Below are 12,141 nucleotides of genomic sequence, written 5' to 3' on the forward strand. Positions count from 1 at the left end.
AAGTAGAGCAGCTCGAAATTGTCCTCATTGACCAAGATCCAGATATTGTGGCTGTCACAGAAACGTGGCTCTCGAGTGATATTGGTAGTCAAGAAATCTTCCCTCCGAACTACTCAGTGATGCGCAAATATCGTCTTTCCCGGGGTGGCGGCGTTGCATTATTGATAAAGAACCACTTTTCCTTTATCCCTCTGCCGGACATCCCGGGAGCAGAGGCAGTGTTTTGCAAGATTCTGTGTGGTGGCGTCAGCATTGTCGTGGGATGTGTTTATCGGAGCCCCTCTTCTGGACATGATTGCTTGAGTGCTGTGCACGATTATATGCAGGTGCACGTACGGAACTCTAGACTAATCATCATGGGCGATTTTAACCTTCCGGATATTGACTGGGATACCTTGCACCATACTGATCCGGCCTCAGATGCACTCATTGATTTAATGCTGAATTTTAATCTACATCAAACAGTCTCCCGTCCAACTCGCATACTAGGCACAGCAAAAAGCATTCTCGACCTAATACTTGTAAGCGAGTACTTCCCAACACACCAGACTAAGCTTGGCATAATCGACGGAATTTCTGATCACAGTATACCAGTCTGCGAGCTACCACTCAATATTCTAATAACAACCCGCTCCTCCCAATCGACTGTAAGTAATTTTAATAGAGCCGACGACGCTAGTATATCAACCCATCTTGCACACGAGTTTCAGATGTTTGCCGAAGCAGCATCTGAAGCAAGCTCAGATGTAAACTCCCTCTGGCTTCAGTTGAAGGAAATCATTTTTTTCTGTATATGCAGATATGTCCCCTCAAAAAACAAGCGCGTTAAAACCAAGAACCTGTGGATCACGCGAGAGGTCATTCATGCAAAACGCAAGGTGAAAAAGCTGCGTCGCTCTATTAAGTCCAAAGGTACTAACCCCGACAGAACACAAAAATTAGCCAGTGCAGTTGAAATCTTCAAGGATAAAATGATGAAATCAAAGGAATACTACTTTAGTGTTACGCTGCCTGACTTCGTTACTTGTAGCCCACACAGGTTCTGGAACCACTTCCGCAATAGAAACACAGCAGGACACGAACAGACACCAGAGGAAAACAGTGCGAAGGCTAACTACTTTAATGACTTTTTTCAGTCCGTATTTACCACCGATAATGGCGTTATTCCCCAGATGGCAACAACCCGAACTTCAGATATAAGAGAAATAAACATAACTGATGACGGAATTTTCTATCTTCTCTTGAACATCGACCCGAAGAAAGCCAGCGGGCCAGATAACATACCCAATGCATTTTTGAAAAGATACGCCGAATGGTGCAGCAAATATCTCGGCATAATATTCCGCAAATCACTTGCTGTGTCAAAACTGCCGGATGACTGGAAGCTGGCGAAAATCATTCCGATCCATAAAGGAGGAGATATCAGTAGTGCATCAAACTTCAGGCCCATTTCACTGACTAGCACAGCATGTAAAGTTTTCGAACACATAATCTCAAAACATCTAACAGATTTTCTAGAGCATAATAAGTTGATATCACCTGACCAGCATGGTTTCCGCCGAGGGCTGTCGACTATCACTCAGTTAATCGAAGTCGTTCATGACTTGGCCCTCAGCATCGATACCTGCAGTCAAACTGATATATTACTACTAGATTTTTCCAAAGCGTTTGATTGCGTGTGCCATAACAAACTAATCGCAAAGCTGCAATGCATGATCGGGCGGGGGGAAGTTCTGGGTTGGATCAAAGAGTTTCTATCTAACCGTTCTCAATTTGTAATCTTTCAAAATATGTCTTCTAAAATAACCGCGGTCACTTCGGGAGTTCCGCAAGGCTCCGTTCTTGGCCCACTTCTCTTCCTTATCTATATAAACGATATAACCGCTCAGATTAAGTGTAACATTAAGCTATTTGCAGACGACTGCATCATCTACAGGAAAATAGAAAGTCCGGAAGACCACATTGCGCTTTCCCAGTCACTTGACGCTGTGGTGGATTGGTGTGACAGATGGCAGATGACCGTTAATTCTAAAAAATCAGTGTGCATGTCAGTAACCAGGAAAAAAATATCCTCATCTTTCCCTTACAGCATTCACGGTACGCCACTCATGAAAGTCTCCCAGCATAAGTATCTTGGTATTACACTAACCGCTGACTTTAGATGGGACGTACACATAGCTAGTGTAACATCGGCAGCATTACGAAACCTGTTTTTTTTTTAGAAGATGTATCCGACTCGCGCCAGCATCTACTAAACTCCTAGCATACAAAACTTTCATAAGACCTATTTTAGAGTACGCCCACACTGTTTGGTTTCCGGAATCAACCACTAACAAAGCAAAACTAGAAAAAATACAAAGAAAGGCACTACGGTTCATCCATAATAAATATAAGCGTACTGACTCCCCATCGAACCTTGCAGCTATTTCAGGACTCCCGACGCTATCAATGAGAGCAAAGCACGCGCGTTTAAAATTTTTATACCAACTGTTGCATAACGATTATAACATCAATGTGTCAAAATATATTTGCCCGTCCCAGACTCGACCGACACGACACAAACATGCACTCACTCTAACTGATTATTCCTATCGCACAGATGCACTTAAACATTCATTTTTTCCTGTAGCCATCCGAGAATGGAACAAACTGGATGCCTCGATTACTCATGCGCCGACCTTAACAACGTTCGCTACAAGGCTCGAGGCCAGTATTGCCGCAGAGTAACGCTGTCAGTGATGCACATGGGCCTCTGGGTATTGATAATCCGTTTCACTTCCGTTCCTTCTTGTCGTCTTAATCAGTGCATCACCCCTTGCGTAGTCATAGTTTGTCTTCCTGGGTTCGATTGTCCGCTATCATTCAGCATTATTATTGTTTCCATCATATACGTATCTTGTATTGAGCGCAAAGGTTTTTTCTTTCATTTTTTGTTTTCGCTTCTACGTGCATGTTGTTCACTGTTAGCCGTGTTTGATCACTTCATATGGTAACCTTGTCTGGAGCTGATTGTACATAGTTTGTCCGCAGGTAGACAAATGAACCACTGTTCTACCAGATTTATCTTTGCATGTGTTCTTGCCGCATTTTGAAATTTCCTTGTGTTGTGTGATGTAGTTCTTGCCTCAGTGTAACTGTTGTGTATGCCCACCTGCTAGGGCCCCGTAAAGGGGTCTGCAGTATTGAAAATAAAAATAAATAAAATAAATAAAAAATCATCAGGCTTCTGCAGCCAGGGCTCGGACGCCAATCACGCCACCCAAGGGAGCCAATTCCGGCGCGACACAGGGAAGTCACGCCACCTGGCGGCAGCAAATCAACCAGAAGACGCCACGCCGTGGCTTGATGCCTCCCCCTGGTAAGACAGCAGCAGTAATGCCACCACATAGAGAAGCGAGTTCCAAGCACTCAGCGCTCCATCTGACGGCGCCGCCTTCAAACAAACCAAGGTAGGCAGCTGGCGAGGGTCGCCTCCTCTCTTTCTCCTCCTCTCCCCCCCCCCCCCCCCCCATACACACCAGCACCGCCGAGACAGAGGATCTCAAGCGCGAGCTCGCCCTCTGGCGAGCTCAAAACAACAATCTAGCCAGCGAGCTTAACTCGCTCAAAGCCCAATTCCCTACTCCGCCTGCATCGAGCGACGAGGAAGAAAACATAAAGACAGAGATACTCCTAATCCTGTGGAGAGTCGCGCCGCGGCCTTGGTGGTGGTGGTGAAAACATTTATTACGAATGAACAGGAGGTATGTTTGGATCAGCCCGTAAGGGACCGATCCTTACAAACACTAGGTGGAGGTCCCTAGTATGGGACCCCAATGGCGGTTGCCGCCGCCCGGGCGCGCCCGACTAAGGTTTGTTGGGCCTGTAAGTCGTGGCAGCCGAACAGGGTCGCCTCCCAGTCCTCCCGGGTTGGGTTGGGGATGGGGGGAATAGCGGGGTTGGAGGGGCAGGCCCACACCATGTGATAGGTGTCAGAAGACACTGCACTACAGTGTGGGCAGCTGCCGCTAAAGGAGGGGTCAAAATGTTTTAGCGCTGCCGGGCACAGCAATGTAAAATGTATTCGTGAGAAGGCGGAGAAGGAGCCGCTCATCCGCCTTCTTCAGGCCTTTACATGGGCCAGGGTAAAGGCGATGACAATTTTGATCATATGTTGTGGCCCTGGAGACCCGGGTGACCGAGACTGAAACACAATTCGCTGACCTCCCCAAAATTATGCACGATACCATCGCGCGTCAGATGGAGAGTGTCATCGCACAGGTGACACGAGCCGTAACTCACATTATCCAAAAATGGATAAAAGACAATCGGCGCGTCCTTAAACGCGTAGGGCCCATCAGGGACGCTAACCGCCCCTCTAAAGTTTGATGAGTTTGACTTCTCGGAAGACTCCTGCACGTCTGCGCCAGGTACTAGCGGACTGGGGAGTCTTAACAACGTAACCCCACCCTCCGCCCTCGACCCTAAGTCGCGAGCAAGAACAACTCAGCCGCTTACACTAACGCTGTGTAACTGCCGAGGTCTCAAGAACCGCAAAAAGCGGACTCATCTCCGCCTGTCTTGAGACCCTTGAGTTCCTCGTCGCCGTGGTTGCCCTTCACGAATGCAGCGCCAATGCCAAGCTCGCAAACTACCCTACATTTCTACACAACCCGCAGACATGTATACTTCTTCACAAGCAATATACTGCGCAGGAGGTCGCGCTCCCCACAACACCGCATTTCCCATACACGATGGTGTCAGTGCTGCCCCTCAAGCGGTCGGATCCACCTGTACACATTCTAAACATTTACTGCCCAACGAAACTTAAGAACGTCACGTTCAATGAAATTTTCATCCAAGCTATGCAGGTGGCGGCAAGGGATAACCTCCTGATCGTCGGCGACTTCAACGTCCCGAGCAGGCTATCGGGGTGCACCAAGGCGGACCGGCGTGGGAGGAAGCTTGCGGAACTTCTTTTCTCACTTGGACTGACCCTTCACACTGACCCCGTCAACCCAACACCTGTCGGCAATTCGACTCAACGAGATACTTGCCCGGACCTCGCTTTTACACGCAACATACGCCATGCCGACTGGCTGGATACAGAGGACACTCTTGGTATTGATCGCTGTATAATCAACACAACCATTTGCATGCGTACCCTGAAACGCCCACTAGCACAAGCTCGTGTCCAGGACTGGACGACTTTCCGCACCTCTCTGCCTCTAGTAGACCCTCTCCAATCGGGATACGACGCCTGATCCAAATCGCTCACGTCTACAATCACACAACACGGAAAGCAGATACAGTTCACAGAAACACAAACGGACGTGGACAAACACTTTTTCTACCTTTGGGACGCCCGCTGCAGCCTCACCAAAGGCGGAAACAACAGAAACATAACAGACGCCTAAAGAAAAGCATCCTCTAACTCACACAACAGGCAGCGGAATATGCCACTCAGCTAGCCGACACTAACTGGGTGGAGCTGTGCAACGCGGCTGCGCGCCAGATGTCTGGCCGCAACTCGTGGCGCCTGTTCTGCGCTCTCATCGATCCAATACAAACACGCACAGAAATCTAACGCCACTTACAAAGGTCCTTGCACAACTTTACAGCAACGAAAACGCAGCGTGCGCGCGCGCTCAGGGATCGATACCTGTGCACAACTAAGCACCCCTGGCCGGCGGAGTACTCGTTACAGGCGAAGAGAACACGGAGCTGGACGCCCCGTTCCAGCTCCACGACCTCCGGGCGGCCTTAAGCAAGATGAAGCGTGGCACTGCACCCGGGCGCGACAAGGTTACGGTCAAGCTCTTGGCCAACCTTCCCAACGCAGCCTATACGCCGCGCTCCTCAAATACGTCAATAGCACTTAGGACGGACAGACTCCTCTCCCTCTCGATTGGGATTCGGCTCTCGTGACCTTCATCCTAAAGACCGGCAAACCTATTGATGCGGAGAACCCTCGACCGATCTCCCTTACGTCTTGTGTCGGGAAGCTGACGGAGACGATGGTGCGCGACAGACTCTCCGATTTTCTCGAAACAGCGCATTTTCGCGGACACCGTGTTCGGTTTTCGCCCTCACAACCCAGCACAGGATATACTTTTGCAGCTGCACCACGACGTCTTAGATCCTGTTGAATGTCCCCACAACGATAAGGTGGTCCTGGCCTTGTATCTGAAAGGCGCATTTGACATCGTCAATCACGAAGTAATCCTGGACCGACTCAGCAACACCAACTGTGGCCACAAAACATACCATTACATGAGACAATTTCCTCCAGACCGCCAAGCCTATATACACATAAAGGATGAGGAAAACGGGCCATGCGCCATTGGCTCGAGGGGAACACCTCAAGACGCGGTCCTGTCTCCCCTGCTATTTCGATTTGGCAATGCTTCGTCTTCCCTCCAAATTGTCTTCTTTGCCCGGGATGCATCACGCTCTTTATGCGGATGACATTACAATCTGGGCCACGCAAGGTAACATAGCCCACATGGAATCCTGCCTGCAAGCAGCGGCGACCCTAGTCGACGACTGCGCGGCCTAGTGCGGACTCCAGTGTACCACAGCTAAATAAGAATTTGGGCACGTACGTCCCTTCCCTCTGTGCACAACTCCGCTTCGCATCAGTCTCCCCTCAGGACCAATCCTGGAGGCCACGGACATCCGCGTCCTTGGCCTCTACATACACCACCAATGCAGGGTCGGCACCACCCTAGCCAAACTTCGCACGGTATGAGACCAGGTGGGCCGCATGGTCCGCCGGGTATCCAACAAGCAAGGCGGATTACGAAGCAAGGATGCACTGCGGTTTGCTCATGCTTTCGTAACGGGTAGAATCCTCTACTCAACCCCTACTTGCGCCTGCGCAAACACGGTGATGACGCACTGGAGGTCATTCAACGGAAAGTCATCAAGCGAGCTCTCGACCTCTCGGTCGCCGCATCCAACCAGAGACTTCTGGCCTTGGGTGTGGTGAACACATTCAGGGAGCTTCTAGAAGCCCACTTCGTCAACCAATACAAGCGTCTTGCACAGACCACGTCCGGTCACCGCCTTTTGGACCAGCTACACATAAAACCCGACTACCACATTGAGAAAAGAGAGAGAGTGCCAGAACTTTGGAGACGCGCACTCCGGGTCCGACGCCTTCCCCGCAGCATGTCCAGAGAAGACCATAGCGGTCGTCGTCAGGCGCAAGCGGTAGCGTTGGCGCGATAGTATGGTAACCAACAACACGTGTATTACGTGGACGTTGCCGGCCGAAACCACGGGGGGTATTACACGACCGCAGTCGTACACAACACAAACACAGATAACGGGTTCACTTTCAAAGCCTAGAGCGCAACACACGCGGAGGAGATTGTCATTGCTCTGGCTCTCACTAACCCCAAGTCAAAGCACATCATCACCGACTCGCGAGGGGCCTGTCGAAACTATGAGCTGGGCTTGGCTCCCCCGCTTGCCTGGCGCATGCTATAATATAGCTGCCGATGCGAAGATCCAACTCCACGTAACATGATTTCGGCCCCCGGCCACCAGGGACTCCAGGGAAGCGGACAGGCCGATCAGGCCGCCCGCGCACTCTCACCCCGGGCTATCTCCCTGTCCTCAGAAGCCTACTCAAAATCAGACAGTCTGGCCCTCACAATCAAACACATCACCGATTACTACAAGGAAGAGCACCGGCGCTACCCGGGCCCTTCTAAGGGACTCGATCACGCTGACGAGCGCCTCCTCATCAAAGTTCTCACTAACACCGTACTGTGCCAGGCGGTGCTTAAACATTTCAACAAATCCTTTGATAGCGCGTGCCAGTTCTGTGGGGAGGTGGCTGACACCTTAAACTTGGTTTGGGCGTGTCAATCAAACCGTTCTATTCCCCTCCAACCCCACCAGAGAGGACTGGGAGACGACCCTCCTCGACAGTCAAGACCTAAACACCCAAAAGGCCTTAGTTCAACGGACGCGGGCGGCGTTCCTTGCCAATAGAGCCCCGAAATAGGCGCTCCACCTAGTATTGTGAGGGGAAAGGGCCAGTAAGGCCCTACCCCAATCACCTCTCTGTAAAAATTTAATAGAAGATAAATGCATTTCAGCACCACTACCGCCACCACCTGCCCATGGCATACGATGCTAAGGACGCTGCGGAAAATCGCCCCACCACGGCAAGCCCTAGTCTAATGCAGCTAAGTGCAAAATTATGAACACAAGCACAAGATGCAGAGCGAAAACGCTGTAAGGAAAAAGTAATGCATATATTCCGTGTATTCGCTTAACAGATGCATATGCTCCGAAGCGCGCCAACGCGAGAGTTCCCTACTCTAAAACATTGTCTGCTAGAAGATTCATCGTTAGTATAGGCGCGACGATACGAGTGGTGCACTGCCTTGTGTGCGAAATTATAAAGGAACACGGAAAGATGGTGTTAGCAACGGCATGGCTACAGTGCATTGTTACATCAATGCATTGTTAACACTAAAGACGCGTCTGTAAAAATCAATCAAAGCTCGCCTTCTACTCCGTACCAGTGGCCCGATAAGTCCATTTGCTAGGAGCCCCCAATCGTATAACGCGGAATTTCAGTCACTGTACTCTGACCGTCCCACGTATCAGCAGAGAACTCAATAATCAATGAACACATCAATTCAAAAAAAGAAATACCTGCGATCATCAGCACAGACAGATCTGCAGGGATATCGAGCACAAAGCAAAAAATCAGCGACAAAACCAATGGCTGACATTGAGACAAAGAAATAAAAGAAAGGAGGCATGGTCGGTAAAAAAACACTTCGTAAATTAATAATAGGTTGAGTTCACAGTTTATCCCAACGAAATGGTCAGCGACTTCGTTATTGAGTGCGACGAGTACTGCTCGGCAGGCAGCGAGACCCTGTCGGGCTCAGTTGGGATTCGACGCTTCACGGGTTGCTTGGGCAGCGGCACCAGTGTGCTCTGCATGGCGCGCTTGCTGTCTTCAGCGGAGGCGGTGATGCATTGGACGCCGCATATGGAGCTCCCTTGCAGCACCCAATCGTACTCGTACGGCAAAACCTGGGCACCGACGGCAAACAGCGACATCACAGCAGCCGCGACAGCCAGCCGCAGGTCAGTGTGCCGGCCACCGAGAAGCGCTGTAATCGCTTGGCCCACGTTGTCACCGATGCGACTGAATGCGATGTTCCAAGCTGCGCCGCTGCAGTGAGTTAGAATGGGGTAGGCACCCAGGGACTGGGGAATGAAGAACGTGAAGCAGATGCTTCCCGCGACGCGCATAAAGATGACGAGGAAGTCCAGCATCAGGGTCTCGTTTTGGCTGTAGGTGACGGCGAGAATAGCAGTCGACGTACCGAAGGCGAGTCCCGAGGTAGCCACGATGCTTCGGAAGCCGAACCGAATTATGCAGCGTACAGCCAGCAAGCACGTGATGACGGATAGTACGTGCCCAACAGCAGTGACGGTATCGCTGACGGGCACTCCGTCGTTGATAACGAAGGTGTCGTAGGCATAGCTGAGTGCTGCCCACATATACGCCAGAAGAATAGTGCGTGCCCGGAGATGCGAGCCGCACAGACCGCCACTTTCGGCAGCGCCCTGGTTGTTAGCATTGGCGTCCAGCTGTTGCTGCGCGAGCATGTCTCGGCAGAGTTGCAGGGGCACTCTGTTCAGACTTGCTGCGCGCAAAGCGACGCGCTCGGCTTCTTTCACCTGGCCGGTTCTCGAAAGCCAAGCAGGCGACTCGTCGACGCTGTAGTTCAGGAGCAATGCAGGAATCATCAGTATTAGCTGTAGTGCCGCCCAGCCGGTCCTGTAGAGCTGTGCAAAGAAGAGCATGATAGAGGTCATGACTATCGACAGCAGGGATGCCACCGCGGCGTACGCAGGAATTTTTGAAGAGGGCGTCACCTCGTACAGGATGGGTGGTGGCACCAGGACGCTTGTCGCAGCTGAGACGATGGCACGCACGGCAACGAAGAACTGAAAATCCTTGGGCACGCTGCTGCCAGTGCCCGCTATGAATACCACGGCTATGGCGATGAAAATAACCGTCTTGTGGCCCACGCGGTCTGCCAGGGCTCCGACTACTGGAAAATAAGCCACGCAGGTTACTGAGCAGACTAGCCTAGCGACTTCGATGAGCCAGCGCCTGTCGCACACCAGCTTCCACTCGCTCACGATGTTGTTGCCGAACTGGTCCAGGTCAAACTCCCACGAGGTGCAGGGGACCACGGTGGCCGTGTCGCCAGCGTCCGGTGGATCGCGCACCGAGCATCGGCTGAACTCGCCTCGCTCGTCGACCGGGATGGCCAGCTGCTTCCATTCGGGGACGCTGAGGTTCGCGAAGGAATCGGGTCGCTTGCACCAGTGGTCCATGACGCCGGCCGTTAGCTTGAAGCTATCGTAGTGCAGACCGAAGGTACCCATTGCGGTGGTCGTGCTGAACAGAACAAGGAGCTGGAACATGCCGCTGCCGTAGGGGAGCTGCCTCTCCGTGTTTTTTGGTGCTTCTCTAGGATCAGCCTTCGTGGAAACAGGGGCTGAGCGCAGAGGTTCCAAGACCGATCGTCCCTGGCGGTCAGTCTTCTTCTTCTTCACCATAAGAAAATGGCACATACCCACGCGGGGGGATTGGCCAAGGTGCGGTGGTGAATGCCAAGGAGGTATGAGTGCGGGAAAAAAGCTAAGTAAAATAGTAGAATGTTTGAAATCAGAAAATATGTATGAATTGTTAGAAATGTTAATAATAAGCAAATTAGATACATCAGGAAACAAACTAAAATACGCTCTTGGACATTCAGTGGAATTTTATATGGATTTAACAGGGTAAGCGCCCAGTTGCAATGATGTAATCATGAAGGTAGCCGCAAATAGTGCTTAACGAAAATCCCGTGGCGCTCGCACCAAACGAGAGCAGAACTGGTAAAGACAAAGGGAGTCCTAACCTCGAAAGAGGGTCTTCCAAATACTGTTTTCTCTGAAAAGCGAACCGCCGGCAAGAGAGGAGATAATGGTCAATTGATTCAACTTCTCCGCATGTGTTACAAAGGTTACTCGTAGCGAACCCGCATCTGCATAAGTACAAGTTGAGGTGGGGGATTCTGCATCGCAGAAGCGTCATGGACACCTCACACCGCCTTGTCTTACATGATCGAACATTCCATGGGAACTTTAAATGTTGAAAGTCCACGGTATTCAGCAACGGATCACCCAAGCTGGCTGAGATATGTTGGAACCGCTGGAAACGGGAGGTCTCCAACATAATAAGGTGCGGTACGGGATATATTACAGGGGCAGTTAGAGCTGACCTTGCCAAAAAATCGGCCACCTCGTTGAAATAGATTCCCGAATGACCAGGTACCCAGACAAAGCGGACCTCCCTTACTGTGCGCGGAACAAAAAACCTAAGGGAACGCATCAATAGAGAGGAGCCGGAAGTTTGGAGAGCGACTAAAACTGAAAGGCAGTCTGCAAGGATAAGTACCTGTGCTACATGCGTCGGAATTTTAAGAAGAGCCAAACCGAGTGCCAAAAACTCTGCAAAGAATACAGAAGTGTAATCCGGGATACGAACGGAATAGCTGAAAGCCAGATCCTGTGAGTATATCCCAATTGCCGCCTTCTCACAGCACCCGGAAGCATCGGTGGAGAGAACAGCATGATCAGGAAAATGCTGTAAGTGCTCAGCCAGAAGACCATTTAGGATATTTGCGGGCATGTGTTTTGCATGGGATGGAAAGATATGGTCGTAACAGAAGACGGGATCAGCCAGCGTGTCAGCAACTCGTTGCAAGGAGGTCAGATCGACCTGAAGCGTGGCCAACAGGTTCTGCGTAAACCGAACTTGCGGGAGCTGATAACGTGGCCAATGAGCAGAGAAAAACAGGTGAGGGTGGGATAGAAAAATGGGAGCATTGACACCGGGGGCCGGGTCAAAGGACCTGAGGAAAGTGCGCACCGTGAGTAGTTGGAAGCGGGAATATAGATCGGGAATACGGGCTTCCAGATAAAGGAGAGCATTGGAAGCCGATCTTGGGAGCCCTAGGCATAACCGTAGGGCACGCCTTTCCAGTAAGGCTAAAGGCTGCAGCTTATAGTTTGCGCTGCCAGAGAATAAGACGCAGCCGAATTCCAGAATTGGTCTCATATAAG

General features: G+C 50.9%; 1 protein-coding gene across 1 annotated transcript; it reads right to left on the minus strand.

Moving 5' to 3' along the window:
- Positions 1 to 8,814: 8,814 nt before the first annotated feature.
- Positions 8,815 to 10,590, minus strand: LOC149344322 (solute carrier family 22 member 7-like). The gene has a single exon (XM_089547209.1). It carries the CDS (start codon positions 10,588 to 10,590, stop codon positions 8,815 to 8,817), a length of 1,776 nt encoding a protein of 591 aa, XP_089403335.1.
- Between the last annotated feature and the right edge of the window lie 1,551 nt (positions 10,591 to 12,141).

This window comes from Amblyomma mixtum, chromosome 5 (genome assembly GCF_055824585.1).
Source record: "Amblyomma mixtum isolate Tamu chromosome 5, ASM5582458v1, whole genome shotgun sequence".
In the NCBI taxonomy this organism is placed as follows: Eukaryota; Metazoa; Arthropoda; class Arachnida; order Ixodida; family Ixodidae; genus Amblyomma; species Amblyomma mixtum.